Here is a 22,995-nt window from a genome sequence, read left to right on the forward strand (position 1 = left end):
CCGCAACCCGAATATCTTTAAAAATATTTTAGGATGACTCGTAACCGCGGGTAACTGTGGGTGACCGCAGACACCCGCTCATTTTGGATCAACCTGCGCAGCACTGCGGCTTATGGTAGAGAAATTAACATTGAATTTACAAGCAACAGCTCTGGTGAACATTCCTGCAGTCAGCATGCCAATTGCATGCCCCCTCAAAACTTGTGACATCTGTGGCATTGTGCTGTGTGATAAAACTGCACATTTTAGAGTGGCCTTTTATTGTGGCCAGCCTAAGGCACACCTGCTGTTTAATCAGCATCTTGATATGCCACGCCTGTGAGGTGGATGGATTATCTCGACAAAGGAAAAGTGCTCACTAACACAGATTTAGACAGATTTGTGAACAATATTTGAGAGAAATAGGCCTTTTGTGTACATAGAAAAAGTGTTAGTTTTTTTAGTTCAGCTCATGTTAAATTTGGGCAAAAACAAAAGTTTTGCTTTAATAATTTGTTCAGTGTGTGTGTGTGTGTGTGTGTGTGTGTGTGTGTGCTGAGTAAAATGCACATTCCTGTACTTCTTTTGCTTTTTCAATTTAATTTTAATAATTTTAATTTCTCTTTTGTATATTTTTTGTAGTTTTTATATATGTATATATAATAGTGAAAATCAAGATCTTCATTTATTATTTAAGTGCAATAAGTGAATAGAAAGAATGTAACACTGAAATCACACTAAAACTTGTAACCTTTTATGTGCTTTCAGATGCATGTACTTATTGTGAATGCTGTACCACAGGGTTTCCTGTGTATTCTCTTTTGATTTTTCAGGTGTACTGCTTTCCTTTAAGATTAAAATTAACAAATGTTCCCAATTAAAGCTGCCTTTGTTGTTTGGCAACATTAGAAAGGGTATCTCCAAATTACACTGCAATTTGCCTAATATTTCATGATTAGCTAATGATGGGTAGCTTGCAGATGTGGAAGTCTGTTTTGATATATTCAGCTGACCTGTGTCACACCAGCTGAAATGTATAAATAGAGCTGTCACTGGAAAAAAAATGTCCAGATTAATTATATGGATACATTGATTAGCTAATCAGATAACTCACAATTAATTCCTTATATAAATATTTGCTGAAAAAATCCCCCCAAATTAATATAAATACGCCATTGTGTCAGATGAGTAATTAATTGAAAATACATTACAAAAGTGGTTTTAGGAGTGTGTGTGTGTGTGTGTGTGTGTGTGTGTGTGTGTGTGTGTGTGTGTGTGTGTGTGTGTGTGTGTGTGTGTGTGGTGATATAGTGTCTGCCATGTTAAAAGGGATGATTATACAACAAAATGTGTAATGTATAATGTCACATAAAGTAATGTGACACTTGTAAAGTATATTTAGATGATCCTAATTTGGGGCCACACTTGACTCGGATGAAAGTGACAGGTCATGCTATAATGAGTAATGGTTATAATGTAACGAGCAGATGAAGAGAGCTGTCATAGATACAACACTAATGAGTGTAATTCGCATTTGCAGTCAGTGTCATCATAGAAGAGGCATTAAACCACCTGCCCCTGCAGCTGCTGGTCTTTACCCCAGCAATGGTAGCATGTGTTGGTTTATGTATGTGTGTGCACACTGTCACACAAGACAGTTCATTGGCACTAACAGGTGTGTGTGTGTATCAGCAGCTCATTAAAGTGGCATGTTTATTAACACCAGGCATATTTAACATTAAATTAACACCCAGTTAACGTAATAACACCTCTATGTTCACACTTTGACACTTGTCTATCTCTTTCTTCACCCTTTCCCTCTCTAGCTGTGAGATTTGTGTATTTATTTCACTCCACCACTAGAGCTCTGTTAAAGTAAAACCTAGGGAGCTCCTCCACTGCCTACATGCGTGGGTGCTTTCTAAGACAGCATCCTATCACTCATGGAGCCTAATAAGTGAACAATTAGGAAAGCTGTACACAGTAAGCAAATTCAGCAGACAGTTTGACATTAGCTTGTTGCGTTATACACTAATAAGCTTGAAAATAAGTAGAATCAGGTATGAAATGTATGTTTATTTATTTACCTTAAAATTGTTTAATTTCACATTTTTATTAATAAAAAAAAGAATGTCATCCGAATAAACGGCCATTGTGGAGAGACCAGCAAGAAAATCAAAAGCTCTCACTGAGCAGTATATATTTTTATTTGTGTAATATTTCTGAATGGAAGCACACCTTACGTTTTTGGCATGCATGGACTAGGTAGAGCAAGATGTCCACAAAAAGTAACCCCAAACACCCCCCACCCCCCCGCTGTAGTTCCAGCAGAGCTCTGAACCTGTCAGCACACTGGAGATTTATCCTCCAATGTGAGCCCAGTCAGCAGGGAGTCTCTGTGATCCATTACTAGAACTCTACATAGGGATGCACTCATGCACAAATGCAAATGCACACACACTGTGAGCATATGTTTGCTTTGGTAGTCGTTGGTGACCGTAGTCTTTGTGTTCAAGATTGTAAGAGTGTATGTGCACTGTTTTAGAGTTTACTTGAGATTATGCTGTCAGAATAAAAGGCTTTTTTAAAGCAAGTTAGTTTATTCAGCAGCCATCTTGGAAAACCATTTTCTAGTCATGCAAGTACAATTTCTGTCTTCATGAACCTATGAATCCCATGAACCTCCAAGTATGTTGGAGCTGATTGGAGCTCCGGGATCAGGTTTGGACACCCTTGATTTAGATTCTTTAGCTCAAATCTAGAGTAAGGACTAAAACAGGTCATTTCCATTAAGCTAATTGGAAATGTCTTCACAGACAACCACCAGACTGCGTGTTGGGATTTCCCATTCATTTTTCAGTCATTAATTTAGTCTGTCTCCATTTTATTCCAACTCTGATTAAGCATACGTAAAAAAAGGGAGAGAATTGAACTAATTCCGTACATTCCTGGAGCACCTTGCACCTCTTTTCAGACTCCATTACTGCCCCAGTCCATTGTTTATTGTGTTCTGTAGTAAAATGATGAAAATTATCCCTGGTCTGACTCAAAGAGGTCCATTGTAAGATGAGTATCACTAACTCTAAACCTGTCAACACTTGCCCATATTGTGCTGCTACGCTATGATAAAATGTCCTTTGTACAGTAACAAGTAATCTTCATATATTAGAGGCACACCTTTTACCTGCACACTCCTGAACACACACAGAGCACTAATCGCAACATGTCCGTCTCTTTAATTTCACATTCTTGCTGTAGGTTTATCATAGTTCTCACAAAAGTGAATTAAGGCCAGAATACTGAACTGAAAAGGTAATAATAATAAAAAATATTAGATCAGATTACTATCACATAATGTTTTGTTAATCTTAAAATTGTATTAAATTAAATAAGGGGTCATGTACATTTGCACAAAATTATCTGTCTGTCTGTCTGTCTATCTGTGCCATGATAACACCACAGTCTGAAATATGCCTCTCTTTGACTTTCTGTTCTGGCTTTGTATCTGCAGGCGCGGAGATTCCTTCAGACCCAAACGTGGTGGCCACCTCCAGTTGGAACATGTCCAGCAGAGCTGAAAGAGGTGAGTTTTAGCCCAGCTCTGTTAGGCCACTCTAGGACACCATTAGGACTACAGTAATGTGACAGATCGGCAGCGATTTGCTGCGTGTTTTGTCTGGAGATGAATGTTAGTTTTGATTGCCAAAGCAGACAGCATTTCTAGCAGGAACATGTGAGCTCTAGGATGGCAGCATTTTGAAAGAGTCTTGTTATGTGTCTTAAGTCATCCCAATTCCTCGGTTTGGGACATTATGCACTAATTTGGGGGTTTCCATTGTCATGGTAAACCTAGATCTATTGTGTCTGTCCTTTTAGATGCAAGTTGGAACAAAAGTCAGGAAAATTCAGGCAAGATTGTATTTTTCATAAGATTTCACAGTGCCCACTTATAATAACTCCTCTCTCATGAATGCACATGCACAAATACGTATTATAAGCACTCTGTTCCATTATTTCCATTCCAAGCCCCTTTTCTGTCATTCTTTTATTTGTCGTTTCATTTAAGTGTTTTTCCTGTCTTGAATAAAACTCAGTAGTAATTAACCTAATAAGAGAATTGGAGTCATTATGTCCGCTATGTGATTTCTCCAAATTGTCCTAATTGCTTTGGGATTAATATTTAAATCTCAGTCAGATTTGTTGCCGGGTGTTTGAACACAGCTGTCAACACAAGAACTTTCTTCTGACTTTGAGGCTTTTCCTTATGACCAGCGGTTGACTTATGCATTAGGTCAGAAAACAGAAAAGGTTTAAAGAAACAAAAGATCTCACGGTAATTCATGTCTGCTAACCATTTTTTATATATGGGTGTTTCTTCAACTGTGTATGTATGTTTGTATTCTCAAAAAAAAACTTGATATAATCATATTTTTACGCTTTTTGCAACTTTTGTAATTTTTTGCGTAATTTTAAAAAATCAGGTTTTGTTTGAATGTTGTGCTTTATATTTAAGAAAATTACTCTTGAGATGATTAACATTTAAAAATATATATTCTAGGTATATTTACCTTGATTCTTGATATTCTTCAAATATAATATGTCCTCAAGCTTTTCTGAAAATCTATCTAGTTCTCTAAAGCTTTGAATAAGTATACATTTTAAATTATATAAAATGTAACATTTTGTTGCATTCACTTGTAGATTCCACATTCAAGAATGAATATGCACATGTCTTCCTATTTATCTCATTGCCTCCTTTGAAACTGATGTAGCAGAAATGGTATGATAGACTTGGACATCCATTTCCCTCTAATAACTATCAGCACAGTAAACAAAGAGCCTACTGTCCACACACATCCACACTGACAACAAAAGAAACCATTGTCTCGATCCTGCTAACTTTAGATGGTCAAATTACTTCTTCAAATCATCTGCCGAACCTTGATAAATAAACAACTGAATTACATGTACGTGTGGGTTTGTGTGCAGATTGTTCCTTCTGGCTGAAGTTCCATACCAGTCACCGCATCCTTACATCATTAAAAGGAAGTGGAGGTGTCCAGAAGATTAGGCTTGTCAGTCAGATGCATTATGGGTTGGAACTGATCCCCCTGTGGTTGGATTCTTCATTTGGTTCCATTTTTGGAAAGCCATATTTGTATATTGTTGTAAAAGAGCTGATGTTTGGATAAAGGAAATTAAGATGGAGGGATAAAGAAGAAATCCGCCAGGGGAAGGACGGGATCTTTTCCTCCAGCTGTCCTCAGACCAGACATGTCTGGAACAAGAGCAAGAGGGCGGTAGAAAGAGAGGAGGGAAAAGAAAAGGGAGGAGGTGTGAATGGACAAGAGTAAGGATAAAAGGGAGTGGAGTATTAGTTGGATGCTGTGTATATTAGTCACTTGTCACCCAGACCTCAGGTATCTCACTGTGGTTTCATATGTTGCGATGGGGACCATAGGAAATGACTGAGACTCCAGAAATCTCTACGATTAATGTATTTTGTAGTAATTTGCCTTTGCAGCACTTTTTAATGCACATTGTCAAAGTTATTCTGTGTGGAAAAAAATAACACAGTAGCTATATTAATATTATAAAGACAGGAGGTTGTTTGGATACTTAACAATTATCTTTTATATTATTATTGTTGTACATACAGTAATATTGCAAAATTAAATCATTGGAAAATTTAAATGGAATTGTTATTATAAATTATTGCAAAATTGTTAAGCCTTTATATTATTATTTTTAAAAACTTATTTGCTGTAAAAAAAAAAAAAAAAAACTACAAAAACAGTCAATACAACAAAATAATTTTTGTTAATAATCAACAATATTAACAGTGTTTTCTAAAGCAGAAAAAGTATATGTACTGTGTGTGTGTGTGTGTGTGTGTGTGTATATATATATATATATATATATATATATATATATATATTTCAGATGTAAAAGCCTTTAAGTGCCATCTTAAAGTTTCTTCTAAAATCATTTTTCTCAGGCTTTCATGTGTAGGTTTAGTACATATATATATATAGATAGATAGATAGATAGATAGATAGATAGATAGATAGATAGATAGATAGATAGATAGATAGATATAGATATATCAACAAAATCCTGCTCAAATCTACCACCAGACTCCTGGTAAGCCTAGATGCAGTTTGCGGAGCTCTGTTGTCAGCGCTAGGGTTTCTGAAAGGTGAATGGTAGTCAGAGGAATTCAACCCCTACCACAGCAGGACTAATATTGTGGATGTACCTGCAGAACTGTGGGGCCTGCGGCTGCTTACCCTGCCTGTAACCCTGGGGCCACACTCACGGCTCCCTCTCAATATACAGTCATGGCCAAAAGTTTTGAGAATTACATAAATATTGGAAATTGGAAAAGTTGCTGCTTAAGTTTTTATAATAGCAATTTCCATATACTCCAGAATGTTATGAAGAGTGATCAGATGAATTGCATAGTCCTTCTTTGCCATGAAAATTAACTTAATCCAAAAAAAACCTTTCCACTGCATTTCATTGCTGTCATTAAAGGACCTGCTGAGATCATTTCAGTAATCGTCTTGTTAACTCAGGTGAGAATGTTGACGAGCACAAGGCTGGAGATCATTATGTCAGGCTGATTGGGTTAGAATGGCAGACTTGACATGTTAAAAGGAGGGTGATGCTTGAAATCATTCTTCTTCCATTGTTAACCATGGTGACCTGCAAAGAAACGCGTGCAGCCATCATTGCATTGCACAAAAATGGCTTCACTGGCAAGGAATGGCAGCAGGCAGGTGTGAGCGCATCTGCACGCACAGTGAGGCGAAGACTTTTGGAAGATGGCCTGGTGTCAAGAAGGGCAGCAAAGAAGCCACTTCTCTCCAAAAAAAACATCAGGGACAGATTGATCTTCTGCAGAAAGTATAGTGAATGGACTGCTGAGGACTGGGGCAAAGTCATATTCTCCGATGAAGCCCCTTTCCGATTGTTTGGGGCATCTGGAAAAAGGCTTGTCCGGAGATGACAAGGTGAGCGCTACCATCAGTCCTGTGTCATGCCAACAGTAAAGCATCCTGACACCATTCATGTGTGGGGTTGCTTCTCATCCAAGGGAGTGGGCTCACTCACAGTTCTGCCCAAAAACACAGCCATGAATAAAGAATGGTACCAAAACACCCTCCAACAGCAACTTCTTCCAACAATCCAACAACAGTTTGGTGAAGAACAATGCATTTTCCAGCACGATGGAGCACCGTGCCATAAGGCAAAAGTGATAACTAAGTGGCTCGGGGACCAGAATGTTGAAATTTTGGGTCCATGGCCTGGAAACTCCCCAGATCTTAATCCCATTGAGACTTGTGGTCAATCCTCAAGAGGCGGGTGGACAAACAAAAACCCACTAATTCTGACAAACTCCAAGACGTGATTATGAAAGAATGGGTTCCTATCAGGATTTGGCCCAGAAGTTGATTGAGAGCATGCCCAGTCGAATTGCAGAGGTCCTGAAAAAGAAGGGCCAACACTGCAAATACTGACTCTTTGCATAAATGTCATGTAATTGTCGATAAAAGCCTTTGAAACGTATGAAGTGCTTGTAATTATATTTCAGTACATCACAGAAACAACTGAAACAAAGATCTAAAAGCAGTTTAGCAGCAAACTTTTTGAAAACTAATATTTATGTAATTCTCAAAACTTTTGGCAACGACTGTACTTTTATTAATTTTCTCGTCAAATTTCTTGCACTGCATCAGACTCTGACCTCCTGTGAGTAGATGCCACTGAATTTGAAGAGACTGGGAAGGAGAAGTATTCCTACCACTATAAATTCAGACTTTAGTGAAGTAATGTGGCATAACATGTCAATCAAAAGTTAGTATTTCCTAGTTTTACCATTATTATTTATAATTTTATACGTGACCCTGGACCACAAAACCAGTCATAAAAGATCCATATATCATATGAAAGCTGAATAAATAAGCTTTCCATTAATATATGGTTTGTTAAGATAGGACAGTATTTGGTCGAGATACAACTATTTGAAAATCTGGAAAAAAGTCAAAATACTGAGAAAATCACTTTTAAAGTTGTCCAAATTAAGTTCTTAGCAATGTATATTACTAATCAAATCTTAAGTTTTAATATATTTATGGTAAGAAATCTACAAAATATCTTCATGGAACATGATCTTCACTTAAAGGCAGGGTAGGTAAAAAATGTATAAAAAACTTTTTTTTCCAAATTTGTTTAAACTTTATTTATATATCAATACATAATTAAAATGTAAGTACTCTGAAAAAAAAAGTATAAAAATGTGGCATAACATGTCAATCAAAAGTTAGTATTTCCTAGTTTTACCATTATTATTTATAATTTTATACGTGACCCTGGACCACAAGACCAGTCATAAAAGATCCATATATCATATGAAAGCTGAATAAATAAGCTTTCCATTAATATATGGTTTGTTAAGATAGGACAGTATTTGGTCGAGATACAACTATTTGAAAATCTAAAAAAAAGTCAAAATACTGAGAAAATCACTTTTAAAGTTGTCCAAATTAAGTTCTTAGCAATGTATATTACTAATCAAATCTTAAGTTTTAATATATTTATGGTAAGAAATCTACAAAATATCTTCATGGAACATGATCTTCACTTAAAGGCAGGGTAGGTAAAAAATGTATAAAAAACTTTTTTTTCCAAATTTGTTTAAACTTTATTTATATATCAATACATAATTAAAATGTAAGTACTCTGAAAAAAAAAGTATAAAAATCGAGTGTCTGTAGACCTCTCACGACTGTTTTAAAGACAGCTCATTATTTCCATTCACTCCACCCCCTCCCTTCTGGGCTCCTTCCAAAGCCTCTACTACTGCTCGCTAAGTAATGTTATGTTAGCTATATTACGCAGCTACGTGTGGTAATGACACATGCTTCATGAAAAAATAAACAAAAAAATATGTATGATCAAAATACAAAAAGAAAGATTTACCTGTCCAGCAGAAATAAAGCCATCAAGGAGTCACTTTTCAGCCCCTTGAGTTCCCTCAGTTCTCGCCATCGCTGGAAAGCCACGCCGATATTAACTCACGTTTTATTTCTTTGTTTATCCAAAGACTTTTTGCTCATTGCCTTTTCTTGTACTGTTACTGCCTTCCTTTTTTTCCTGGTTTGCCTTCACTAACTGCATAGGCCGGTACTGTGAATTTTGCTTGCTGTTTCTCTGCCATTGTTTTGGTATTCCTAGGATCCGTGCCTGTTGAATTCCTCAAATCAAACGTGCGCACGCAAGTGGGCAGGTCATGTGTGGCAAAAGGTTGGTTGCCATGGTTGCGAGAGAGTGACAGTCGCCTAAGCCAATCCTGTGTTTCGTCCCGATTGGAAATAATGAGCTGTGTTTAATACAGATTAAACGGTCTAGAGTCACTCGATTTTTATACTCTTTTTATCAGAGTACTTACATTTTAATTATGCATTGATATATATAGAAAGTTTAAACAAATTTGGAAGAAAGTTGTTTATAAATGTATTACCTACCCTGCCTTTAATATCCTAATGATTTTTCGCATAAAAGTAAAATCAATAATTTTGACCCATAGAATGTATTTTTGGCTATTGCTACAAATATACCTGTGTGACTGAATAAACACATAAAACATTCTCTTCAATAGAGGAATGAACTACTCATCTCCTGAAACATAGTGAATGGCATAGTTGAATCAGAAACAGCAGTTTAATATAGCTATTTATATAAAAAACAATTAAGGAATAAATAATAAATAAAAAGTATAAAATAAAATATACCTTTCTTGAAATATTTGAAATCTCTATGGGAATTGTTTTTGTTGTTTGTTTGTTTACTTTTGGAACCCCACTTTTGCACTGCATTATTTATTCATATATATATAAGTAATTTATTTAGTTTGTAATAGTAATTAGTCACTGCCCAATGCCCTGGTCTATAAGACTCTTTTAATCATGTGTAAGTATATTGACAGATTGTTGGACTGTACTGTATGTTTGATATGCTCATAGTAAATCCGTGCTGAGTGAGAGGAAAAGTTTACTTTCACTCTTTGCTTCTTGGCTGCACCAGATGGGCTTGTCAGGATGCCATCAAGAGCCTGTCACAGCATGTCTGCCAAACCGATCATATGACTCCACAGGAAGTCCCAGGGAACTCTACACAGGATAACATTATTTGTATGAAACAACTTTGACTGTCTGTTTTTTGCCAAGATGATTTCATTAGTATTCATAGGCATTTGTACATCTAAAACTTAAACCCATTGTATGTGTTACTTTAGTATATACAGCCTGAAGAAGTACAACATATGTATAACAAAGTGTATCATTGTCATTTTTATGATATACCATTAAAGTGTTTCGTTTATTCACTGGTTTATATGTGTGTGTTCTATCACAATCTTTGGTTGGGATGTTAATTTTGGACTGTACATTTCATAATCTATTCAAATGTATGAAAGGGTATTTGCACTCAAACCACACGTTACTAATACTGTTTAGATCCCATTGTTTTCGCAAACACACACATACCATTGTATATCCACTCTTACCCTAATTCTGGTTGAGATCCTTCACCACAAAGTGTTTCAACATACGGTCTGTGTAACTTTCCCATAGATTTGAACATTCCCCTCTATGGCCTTACTCCGACCAGAACGGGTCAGATCTGCTGAGCTCACTGCAAGCACTTTTATTTCCCTCCCACCACTCATGAAATATTGGGGGTTGTCATGTTTTTGCTGGCCCCTTATCAAAGTTAGCTGTAGGCCTGGCAAGACAGATTTTCTGGAGACAGAAGTTTCCAGAAGCTTCAAGAGGTTTTGACGTCCCCTCTGGCGATATCCAGCTCTATGAGACAAACTAATGATTTACCACCTAGTGGCAACCGCTAAATATCATGTAAAGAATTCCTAACCGGCAGCTTAGAGGTTTGTTGCGCATTGTATGCTCAAATATAGTTACAAATACACACAAACACTTTCGGAAAAACCCTCTCGGAAAAACTTTTGACTTACTACATGTCAAATAATAGCCGTCTAAAGGATTAGTACTGTCATTATTGCTCACCTTCATTCTGTTGGATTTTTTAACCCTATTCTCTTTGGGTAATTTGAGTAAGTTAGCTTGAATCAACATTTCCAATAACTTTTCTGCTTTGTCCTTTCAGATCACTTTATAAGGCTGGATGCCCCAATGAATAACATCACTACCTCCCTTGGACAGACAGCTGAGTTACATTGCCACGTTTCAGGGAATCCACCACCCACAGTCCGCTGGCTTAAAAATGATGCCCCTGTGGTCCAGGAACCGCGGCGTGTCTCTTACCGGCCCACTACATATGGCTCCCGCCTGAGAATCCGAAACCTGGACACCACAGACACCGGCTACTTTCAGTGTGTGGCTACCAACACCTATGGCACAGTATCTACCACAGGAATCCTGTTTGTCAAGTTTGGTGAGTGTTTTTAAAATTTAACGATGATGATTTCTCAATCAGATGACCGATAGTGAAACACATCCCAGAGGTTCATCTTTGCTAGCTCAGGAGACATTAGTGGGTCCTCAGTTCTTGTTTTTGTTTTTTTTAAGTATTGACTATATCTCATTTGGAACAAATGCCAGAAAACCAAATTCCAACATTGGTTGCATTGTGTTAACCCTGTTAAGGATTCGTTCAGCCCAAAATGAAAATTCTGTCATTAATTACTCACCATCATGTCATTTCAAACCCGTAAGACCTTCGTTTATCTTCAGAACACAAATAAAGATATTTTTGATGAAATCCGAGAGCTTTCTGACACTCTGTAGACAGCAACACAACTATCACATTCAAGGCCCAGAAAGGTAGTAAGGACATTAAAAAATAGTCTGTGTGATATCAGTAGTTTAACCTTAAGTTTATGAAGCTACAAGAATGTTTTTTTTGTGTGCACATGTCATGGTACTCTCGTGAGTGCATGTTGAAGACAGACATGGAAGAGAAAAATTGTTGAATAAAATTTTAATAATTCTCTTCATTGCACACAACGTATTTATCGTAGCTTCATAAAATGATGGCTGAACCACTGATGTCAAATGGACTGTTTTAACAATGTCCTTACTACCTTTCTGGGATTTCATCAAAAATATCTTAACTTGTGTTTTGAAGATAATCCAAGTCTTGCGGCATGGAATAACTTGAGGGTGATTAATTAATGACAAAATTTCATAAAATTTTTGAAAAGCAGATTTTCACCATTTAATGTTGTTTAGTTTTATGAACAAAAATTATTTATATTACAGTCTTTCTCTGGAGAAACATCTAAGTAGCAGTAGAATTCAGTAAAGATTTCATGTTGTCTTAAAATAATATCTTTGTTACCTAGGAGAAACAATTTCCAAGTATTATACACCCCATATAATTTTTGACCTGTTGCAAAACAGTGGTCCCTCCTTTTGGAAGGACGGCCCTTGAAATGTGCTGATGCCCTGAATGGCAGAGAAACTGTGTAGGTCTAATGAGGTCACTGTAGTTATTCTCTATTCCATGCCAAGGAGCCATATTGGCTGCATGTGTTGTGCTTCTTTGTGGGCAATTTGTGCCTAACATGTTGTTAAAAATCTCCACTCTCTCTTTCTTCCAGATCCGGCTCCCACCCCTCTGCCTGGAAGGCCTTCACCGTAAGTCCATTTTCCTTTCCTCTGTGCCGTACTCCATCTAAAAACCTTGATTAAATATAACAGAGCAAAAGTGGAAAATACTTGCATAAGCAAATGTTTAATTGCTTCTTCAAGATTTGTCTGGCTAAAACTTTTCCATTTTATGTGTGAGAGAGTGGATGAGGTAGACCTGCACAAAAAGGAATGCATGCTCTTGTCTATAAGATAAAATTTGTTCAACAAGGATGAATTAAATTGATCAAAAGTGACAATTTACATACCTTTTATTTAATTGTTACAAAAAATGTAAATAAATGCTTCACTTCTTCAAAGCATCCTCTAAAGCTTGTATCACAGTATCCACAAAAATATTAAGCACCACACTAATGACACACATTACATTATCCTTAATAATTTGAATAAGTAATGACTACTGGAAATTTAGTTTTGCCATCACATAAATCAATTACATATTAAAAAATATGAAAATAAAATTGTAAAAGATATTTCACAAAATTATTGACATACAATAATTACACATAATTATTGACGTATATAATTCATATTTAAATAGTATATTTTATTATTACATTTAATTATTTTAATTATTAAATTAAATATTATTTAATTATTAAATATTTTAAGTTATGAAACTGTTGACAAACTGCATTTAAGTATTCAGTACAACCTATTTTCACTGTTGTCACATTAGAGTTGAGATCATTTGAGATTTACAATGAAAAATGACAATGAAAGCTACATTGCAGAGCCCATAGTTCATTTCAGATGTGTATTAGGAATTATTCTTAGATGTGGCAATTAAAGACTGTTCTTTGCATTTCTGATTTATAGCTTTACGGTGAGCCTTCCAGAAACTTCAGCTGGTCAATTCTAGGTTAGCAAAGACAAATGAAGATGTTGTCCATATTGCTTGCATGTGCCTTGTTTAAGGCTGTAGGAACTGCAGTATTTGCATGTCTAACTTCATTAAAATCAGCCAGCACCTGTTTGTGCTAAAATGTACAACCGGCCTCACCACGTGTTTCTGTTTCAACCCACTCAGATTACAGACATTAATACACTGCCTTGATGTTTCTCTTTTAATCTTACCATATTTCCATGCTGCAGGCTTCAACACCTACTGTAGCCACTTAGCACGGGAGCGTAGATTTATGATAGCATTTTTTATTTTTTAGATCCCTGTAATACTTTCAATTTAGTGCTCTAGTTTTTGCCCTCACTAGCATCTTCTTATATTATGTAGCATAACAGTCGCGTGGTTTTTATTTACAGTACTGATGCAAATCTCAAAGTGGTGCAGATTTCATTTCTAAGCGTTGTGGATTGTCTCTATCCATATCAAAGACTGAACCCCTGACCGTTTGACGTGACTGGCCGAGCTCCAAATTACATTAATATTGATTAAAGTCCACAAACCCGTCTGTGTGCCTCTAAGCCTCGTACAGACGACAGCACGGCTCGTTTTGGACAAGCTGCCGTCATTGCACTGAGGTGCACAGAGATTGCTTTGAGCCATATGTTGGCCTGTTGGTAACCATTAGTGTCATCATCAAATAAAGTCATAATGTCAGCTTCCATCAAGAGGAAAAGGGTCAGTATGCTGTCTGTTTTTCTTTACGCTTTTTCTCCTTTATATGCCTCCTTTTTTTCTCGATACATATTGAAGTGTCAGGTACCAGGTGAGCAGTACATGATAAAGAGAGTGTGGGGAGAAGGTGTCCCTTGTGAGGAGTTGTGGCTGGGACTCTAATGAAACTCTTCCTTAAATGAACTCCAGAGCAGAAGCGTGTTTGCAAGCCTGGTGTCAGTGCAAAGACTGGAGCTGAACTGGCCACAGCTGGTCTTAAACTGGCCTTGTAGTGGGGAAGAGAGGAAATATGAGAGAAAGTGTGGAGGGGTATTGATGTCTAAAGAGCAAAAGGTCAATGAATGGCAGGGTAAAAGGGATGAGGCACAAAAAGGAAAGAATGAGGTGACACATTCATAGATTAGCTGCATGGAATCGTGTTTTTGTCAAACTTTATAATAAGCAAGGTTTTACCATTTTGAAAACTATTGGTTTAGTGCTGGGAAATGTAGTTTTGAAAGAATCTGAGTATTAAAGCCTGATAAAATATCCTTCACTTACAATTGTGACTTTGTTATATCAATATAAATATATCAAAACTTAATTCTTGTTTAGTAATATGCATTTCTAAGAACTTCATTTGGGCAGATTTCCCAATATTTCGATTTTTTTGTATCCTCAGATTCCAGATTTTCAAATAGATTTTCAAAAATATTGTGGTCCAGGGTCACATATTTGCAATTTATGTAGCACTAATGAAACTATATTTCTTGTAATTGTGATATTATATCTTACAGTTGTGACTTTATTTTTGTAAATGCAGCTTATCTCACAATTATATTTCTCATAATTGATTATTTTTTTCTGTGAATTTGTCTCAAAATTGTGACTTTCATTCAATGAATAAAAATAGTTGAAACATACTGTTTTTCAAAATATCCTTTTCTATGTTCCACAGAGTAAAGAAAGTCATACAGGTCTTGAAAGGCATGATGACAGAATGTACATTTCTGGGTAAACTATCACTTTAAAAATTTGACCATAATGGAGTCCCATGAGCCCTTTATGACACAGGAGGTTGGTTGTTTGATGAGGGCGGATTTGGCTTTGATTCAGTAATGTGAGGTTAACTCTGCTTCATCTTTTGTAAGCGGAAGGGCTTAAATAAGGTGAGCTGGTCTCAAAACAGCAGGTAGGGGCAGCGTCTATATACAGTCCCCTGTTGTGTCTAGCGCGTTTCAGATGCTCACCACAGCTGCACATCATGATTGCTCACACTGAAGACCTTATTCATAGACTTTTTAATAAATGCAATATGTTTTCTTTCTCCTTTTCACTGCCTCTCACTTTTAAAATTGCCTTTTTTATGGGGACCACCTGGAAAGGAGGTAATCGAACACCATGGATGAGGAATGGGCATGAACCTTGAAAGACGAAACAATGGTCACTGTTGTTCTGGCCCAAATGTCAGCCATCCTGTAAGGGAGAGAGGTCTCAGCATCACACCTCTTTCGCCATTCTCTCACTCATTTATGCTATTGATGTTTTTGGGAAGCACGGAAGGAAGAATTTAATAGGCAAGAACATACTTTTCAGGGAGATAAATGACTCATCAAGCAACATTCCCTGTGCTTCATTGAAGCATCCCACAAAAAAAATAAAAACGAAAACAAAAAAAGCTTTCATAGCTTAAGATTTACTGGTATTTCCTAGAAATGTAGTTCTCAAACTTTATAATTTAAAAGGGATGATTCACCTAAAAAAATTTAATTCTGTACCCTCATGTCATTCCAAACCTTTGGAAAACAAATTAAGATATTTTTGATGAAATCCAAGAGCTTTCTGACCCTGCATAGACAGCAACACAACTACCACTTCAAGCCCCAGAAAGATAGTAAGGACATTGTTAAAATAGTCCATGTGATATCAGTGGTTTAACTGTGATGTAATGAAGCTACAAGAATAAATGTTTGGGTGTTTTTCAGTTACAGGCCTTTAAAAGGACAGTCCTACTACAATTTCTAAAATTTCTGATTCTAATTTTCACTAGCATCTTTCAGAATCAGCTGTGTGACTTTCAGTTGAAAGTGATGCACATAAATAATACTTGAGGAGCTGCTGAGGTTATCCTTATCAAAATATAATTAATGTACTGTTAATAGACATTATTTCTTTACTATAATTTTAGCATGAAGAGACCGCTTAATGTACACAATGCAGTTGTGCTGCTGGTCTCATGAAACGTCAGCAGAATTCTTTAATAGCAGGCGTTTGAACCATAGACGGCCCCACATTTCTTCAAGGTTGTTTATAAAATCCCCTTTTTCCCTGTTTGAAAAGATTAATACTACCATCACCGGCTTGTCAAGCCTGTTAAAGTTTTCCCAGCTGTTTGAAAGGGAAACTTTTTCTCAAATAAAATAGCATTTAAAAACGAGATATTCTGCTTTTTTACAATTGCGGTTTTAGCTGGCCTGCTGAATGGTGGATCGGACTGGTCTTAACAAACTCCAGACCATTGTTCGTTCAAGGCTGGGCTATTGGGGTACGGGAGCTGGAGTTATCCCAGAAGCCTCAGCATTGTCTGAAGGAGCACATCTTAATGGTGCCCTGTACTGCTTTTGAGTAACGACTACAGTAATACTTCTGAAAGCTATTCAAGTGCTTCAGGTTTAGAGAGCTCTCCGTTTCAGCAAGGATTTAACATAGGGCTCTCATAACTTCTTTGATTGATCTTAAAGCCTAGATGTGATTTATTTGATTCTTAAAGCATTTGAAGATGTATTCGGTCATTCAGCACTGTGTCACTGTGGTGTGTTGTTATGGACAGTAATTTAATTGTAAAGTTATGAAAGTAGGTAGCAGCTTGTTTGTATAATGCTTTGAGTTACAGAACTTGTAGAAACAGCTCAGATTTACTGCAAGTTCATGGGCTTTTATCTTTTCCCCCCATCACAGACATTTTAAAGTAATGGGACATATTACCCTTAGATCTGGTCACTATATATATATGGAAGTCAGTTTTTCACCTCAGAGTAAAAACAATATTGCGAATCTGACATTATCTAAATTGTGACCTTGTTTCAGGTAATTGCAACTTTATTTCTTGTAATTGACTTATCTCACAAATGCGGCTTAATTTGTCTATAAATCGGAACTTTGTATCTCAAAACTGCATACGACTTGATTCCAAATAATGGTGACTTTAAATCATATGACTGTAATGTTATATATAACCATTATGACTTTATCACTGTGTGACTTTATTTCCTATTTTATAATGTTTAACTTTTAATTACCGGATTCATTTTTTATTGTGACGCTTTCATAAATGTATATACAGTACAGTCTGTTAAATATAACTAAGATTTTTTTTGGTCCCCATTTTAATATACTTAGTGTTAATGCTTTTTTTCCCCACAATGTTTTTGCTCAACATTTATTCCACTATGTACAATTTTTCTGCTAACCTGACCAAAATGCACTTGTTGTTGTAGCTTCAAAATAGGTTATAATAACTGCAGAAAACTATAGCGCACCATGCAAGCAGATACAGGCTCAGTCGAGATCTAAATCTCTAGCTTGTTATGGAGCTCTTTTAACTAAGTGTTGATTGACTGAAAATTGGAGCTTTAATATGAGTCTCTTGGTATACGACCTTTGACCTGGTATGCTCTATGGCAGACGTGCAGTCTGTAACTTGATCTTGACCTTTCGTCAAAACTTCTTTTCCAGTCTCAGGGCAAGCAGCGCGGGTCAGCATACCTCCCCCAGCACCCCATATGACGCCATATTAACCTCTACCACTCAATTACATCAGCAGACCACACCGCCCCGCCATAGACAGCCTGTTTATCTTTATTTTAATAGTCTGTTAATATATGCCAGCTGATATTAGGTCATCACAGACAAAAATATTTGCATTTCAGTTAACCATATCAAGGGTATGTGGAGGTTGGTTCTTATAACTTGTATAAGTATAATGTACAGTTTATTAAAAAAAAATGCTTAAAATCAAAGAATACAATTGTAATTTTATCAGGTTGTCTACTGTACCTCTGAATGAATAAATGAGGCATTTTGAACTAGGGATTCATGATATTTTATACTTATTTTATATTTTATATATTATGTATTCAGAGTGTCCCCAGTCTCTCTCTCTCTCGCCGTCTTCTGCCTTTCCTTTTTCTATTGACTCTGTGCCCTGAACCCTCTCCTCATGTTTTTCCATGAACAAAGTCTGGCAGCCAAAGACTTCAGATTTTTTTCCATTTGAGCTACAGCGGACACACGTTTGGACACACAACTGTAAATATGAATGAAAGCTTAGAAACGCGTTCTTTCTCTCTTCTTTTCACTGAGGGAATAAGTTATGTCTTATTCCCATTACTTTTAGAGGGACATGGGGCCAGTAAATTTGCTTTTATTGGGAGAGCATGAACTTTATTCCCAGAGCCCCTCTCAAATGGATAACCCCTTACCTGCAACGCAAGTTCCTTTCGGTTTTAATGCTTTTTACAGCTTTGGATATGCTAAAGTTATGAAATAATGTCTTGGTGAAGATAGTTTAATGATATATATAATGTATAATGATTTGTTCCGTTGATATGGACAGAGATAAATAGGTCATGTTTAAGGAAAGCAGAGACAGTTGTGTACAGTGAGCATATTTATTGATGTTCCCGAGGCTTATGTGGAGTTCTTATGTTTTCCTACACCTGGAAGTAAGCTGAGTAATGCATAATTACTCAAGGTTCCCCACTCTCTATAAAAACACACCGGCTGTGTTAAACATGCATGTTCTTGTCATTTAAACAGCCGTGTTTGCATTATGATCTATGCACTTTGCCTTTGTAAATCATAAGGTGTGACAAATCGCAAGCACATATCAAAACATGGTGGAGAAGCTTTCTTGGATAAAGGTTGTTCTTTATTCTGCTTAGTGATTATATGATTCATGTTGTCAGTTTAGTGTTGCTGTGCCAATTCTTTGAGCCAACACTGATTACAGCATGAACTTCAGGCGCTTTTTTGGCAGACAAATGTAGATTCACGTAGCGCGCAATAACATATGAAGTAAATAACAGTGGTGTCAGGATTCAGCTTTATAACTTTCACACAAGCAGATGCATACACACCCACATCTATTCAAACACTTAGACACACACTGAGTGTGAAATCAGAGTTGTGTCTCTTCAGCAAATACCCTGTCTTATTCACTAAGCACCACAGATTTGACCATTTAAGTACTTAACATAAAGTACTTAAAATAACTTAATGCAATTTAAAGGAATATCTCGCCCAAAAAGTTAATATTTGCTGAAAATGTACTCACCCTCAGGCCATCCAAGATGTAGATGAGTTTGCTTCTTCACCGGATCAGATTTTGAGAAATTTAGCATTACATCTGTTGCTCACCAATGGATCATCTGCAGTGAATGAGAGTTCAAGCAGGTGATAAAAGCATGACTCCAGTCCATCAGTTAATGTCTTGTGATGTGGAAAAACAGTGCATTTTGCATAATAAACATGATTTAAAAAAACATCATTGGAAGTTTTTAACTTCAAACTATTGCTTTCAGCTAAAATATAAGTCCCCCATCTTATTGCTTTCACCAATAAAAAAGTCTTGTCTGAATCAGGAGAGAAATGTGCTCTGATCAAGTTCTGTTTACAAGCAAAAACAGTCCAAAACTGTTTTGAACAAGTATGTTGGTGAATGTTGATGTGCTGTGGGATAGACTTTTTCACTGGTTATTATGGACTGATATTTTGGCCAGAAGTGACGGTTTAAAGTTAGAATGCCTTAATGATGGATTTCTTTATTTAAACAAGCAGCTTTTCACTTCACAAGACATTGATTGATCTAAAGTTATGTGGTTTAGTTGTGGATTAATGAGATGTTTTTTATCAGCTGTTTAAACTCACATTCTGACGGCACCCATTCACTTCAGAGGATCTATTGGTGAGCAAGTGATGTAATGCTACATTTCTGCAAATCTGTTCTGATGAAGAAACAAACTCATCTACATCTGGGATGGCCTGAAAGTGAAAAGTCTTTATGTAAATGTAATAACATTTTGTTATTTAATATAAAATGTTTGTAAATTAATAGTTGCGCTAGTATCACCCATGGAAATATGTTGTCAAATGTTGTAAAAATGATTTTATTTAAGAGTGTTTTTAAGAAGAATGTTTGCACATTTTATATTGATCATGATGGAAGTAATTCATTAAAGGAAGCAGAGCAACATTCATTTTGATAAATATTGCAGTAGCCTGTTATATTCTTCACAACTAAGTTCTCAGAATCAGCACACAATAGAGAACTACGGCATGTAAATTGTGTTTAACACTAATTTTGTGGGTGTTTGCACCGTTACCTAGTTAACATAATTCCTTTAGTGTTTGGGATGCTGACACAACGCAGACAAGCGTGTGTAAATAAACAATGCTATCAGCTGGCACAATTTAGTCTTTGTTTACTCCACCTAATCACTTGTTTCGTGACACCTCAGCTGGTCAGTTCTGTTTGTTATTGAATGATCAGTACACATTGTGGTCCAGTGAATAGAAAAACAAACATGGACTATTTTTCTCCATGTATGTTGTCACGTCTCATCCTAATGGACTCCTAACAGCTTGACCTTTCTGCCCTCTTTTGTTTAGCAAACCACTCAACTGCACATTGTATAAGCAAATCATCTGTGGGGGTTTTAATACACCCATACAGCCAATCTCCAGGTTATTTGTTTTCAGCGAGAGCAGTTGCACCCAGTGGACGGGGACCTTTAAATTGAGAAATCGGAGACGAGGCTCAGGGTTGCTCACAGGGGATGTGGTGTGGTCAGATGGAGTGTGGAGTGAAGAAAAGGGGCGGATGATCTTTTGGGCTCCTAAAGCATCATGGATTGAATTGCACATTTAGTCAGGCTTCTGATGGATATAGACAGTGGTGTCAAAAGTATTGGCATTCAAATTGAAGAAACTTTCTTTAATAGCAGATGATAGGTGCAATAGATGTTCGCTCTCCCCAGCAGATCACACTCATACATTTTATACCTGTCCTAAATTGTATTCATTCTGGTCCTCTTTTTTTGATACACTGTCAAAGGCTCTCAATGTCTCTGTGAAACCCTGCCCAATAATTGCAATTTTTGGAATAACACCTGCTGATGGCTTGTACAACGAGCGTCATGCTGATATTATTGCTTTTGCCTCATTGGTAGCCAGAAGACGAATACTGTTGCATTGGAAATCCTCATGCCCCCCTTCTAATTTTTCTTGGCTGAAAGACTTAATGTCCTTTCTACACCTGGAAAAAATTAAACACTCCATCAGGGACTCTGTTAACTAATTTAATAAAGTGTGGAATCCTATTATCTCCTTTGTTGAGACAACACCTTCACTGGAGATTTGAATTATTATTAATATTATTTTTTTTATTTTTTTTTATTATTAATAATATTATCTCTTTTTTCATTTTTTCATTATTATTATTATTTTTTTTTTATTTATTTATTTTTTTTGTGTGTTTGGGATGTTTTGGGTTGGGTAGTGTTAAGAGTGTTCTGTATATTTGTATAATTTTTCTTTATTCATTTCTATTGATGTTAAAAAAGCAGATTGTGGTGTTTTTCATTTATGTCATGTACATTGTCATTTAAAATTCTTCTTAATAAAAAATATATTATAAAAGTATTGGCATTCATTACTCAAGTAGAAGTATAGATACTAGGCTTTAAAAATACTTTTGTAGAAGTTGAAGTATCAACTCAAGGTTTTTACTCAAGTAAAAGTGTAAAAGTACTGGTTTAAAAAACTACTTAAAGTATAAAAGTAAAAGTAATGTAAGGGGAAAAAATGCCATTAAGAACAAAAGCTTATGCCGTGCCACAGGGGCCTATTGTGCACTACCCCACCTCCTCAAATAAACATTTTTCTAAAGGCCATAGGCCATAATGACTATAATGTTATATTAAAATGTTCATGTTGAAAAATTTGGGATGCACTAGACTACATGTTTCAGCCGCATATATGCCGTTGAAAATGAATGCACTTTAGTACAATGCAAATACATTAAAGAACTAGAGATATGATGACTAGTTGCCTTTAAGTATTGTAATGGTGCAAAAAGTCAAACTTCAGAGACATGGCATCAATAACCTTTAATGGAATGTAAATTTACATCCAAGCTTAGCTGCAGGAATCTGATACCTTCTTGATTGATAGCTCCCTGTATTCACTACATACGTCTGCTATGTCCAGTGTGTGTGTGTGTGGGGGGGGGGGGGGGTAAAGAGTTACAAAGTTGGTAAAGCCTAGTTATCACAACATTGTCAACCGCGTCGTCAATCGCAAAAGATAATTTATTAAAACGTTTCGCTACCAAACTACCTACAGTAGCTTAATTTGTGGAGGACGAAGAGCAAACCTATTTGGTAAGGAAATAATAACTTTTAAGTAGGGTCCAGTGCCTTTTCGATACTTTTATAATGGTACCGGCGCCTAAACGGTGGCTAAACCGATACTTAAAAAAAAGAACCACAAAAAAAAACTATGGATAACATTAAGGAACATTACAAATATTTAAAATAAATCCATAGCTTTCCCATGCTTCTTGGATGCTCTCATTTCCCAAGTTGTGCTTCCCTTAATCTAAGGCTAATAAATGTATTTCACAATCTGGGTCATCATTTAATACAAAACCACACATAATGTTTCTACTGTATTCCTGTCAATCTCTCTGATATTTAGTTAAAATGAGTG

The 22,995-nt window shown here is 36.3% G+C and overlaps 1 protein-coding gene and 1 long non-coding RNA gene across 2 annotated transcripts in view; one reads left to right on the forward strand and one right to left on the reverse strand.

Moving 5' to 3' along the window:
* Window positions 1-22,995, forward strand: part of ror1 (receptor tyrosine kinase-like orphan receptor 1) — a 139,163-nt gene that overhangs the window by 101,561 nt on the left and 14,607 nt on the right. The window contains exons 2-4 of the mRNA XM_059571016.1: window positions 3,491-3,562; window positions 11,167-11,454; window positions 12,623-12,659. Of these exons, the coding sequence (XP_059426999.1) occupies window positions 3,491-3,562; window positions 11,167-11,454; window positions 12,623-12,659 (397 nt within the window). The remainder of the gene's footprint in view (window positions 1-3,490; window positions 3,563-11,166; window positions 11,455-12,622; window positions 12,660-22,995) is intronic.
* Window positions 1-22,995, reverse strand: part of LOC132161174 (uncharacterized) — a 410,674-nt gene that overhangs the window by 74,545 nt on the left and 313,134 nt on the right. The window lies entirely within an intron of this gene.

This window comes from Carassius carassius, chromosome 17, assembly GCF_963082965.1.
Source record: "Carassius carassius chromosome 17, fCarCar2.1, whole genome shotgun sequence".
Taxonomy (NCBI): domain Eukaryota; kingdom Metazoa; phylum Chordata; class Actinopteri; order Cypriniformes; family Cyprinidae; genus Carassius; species Carassius carassius.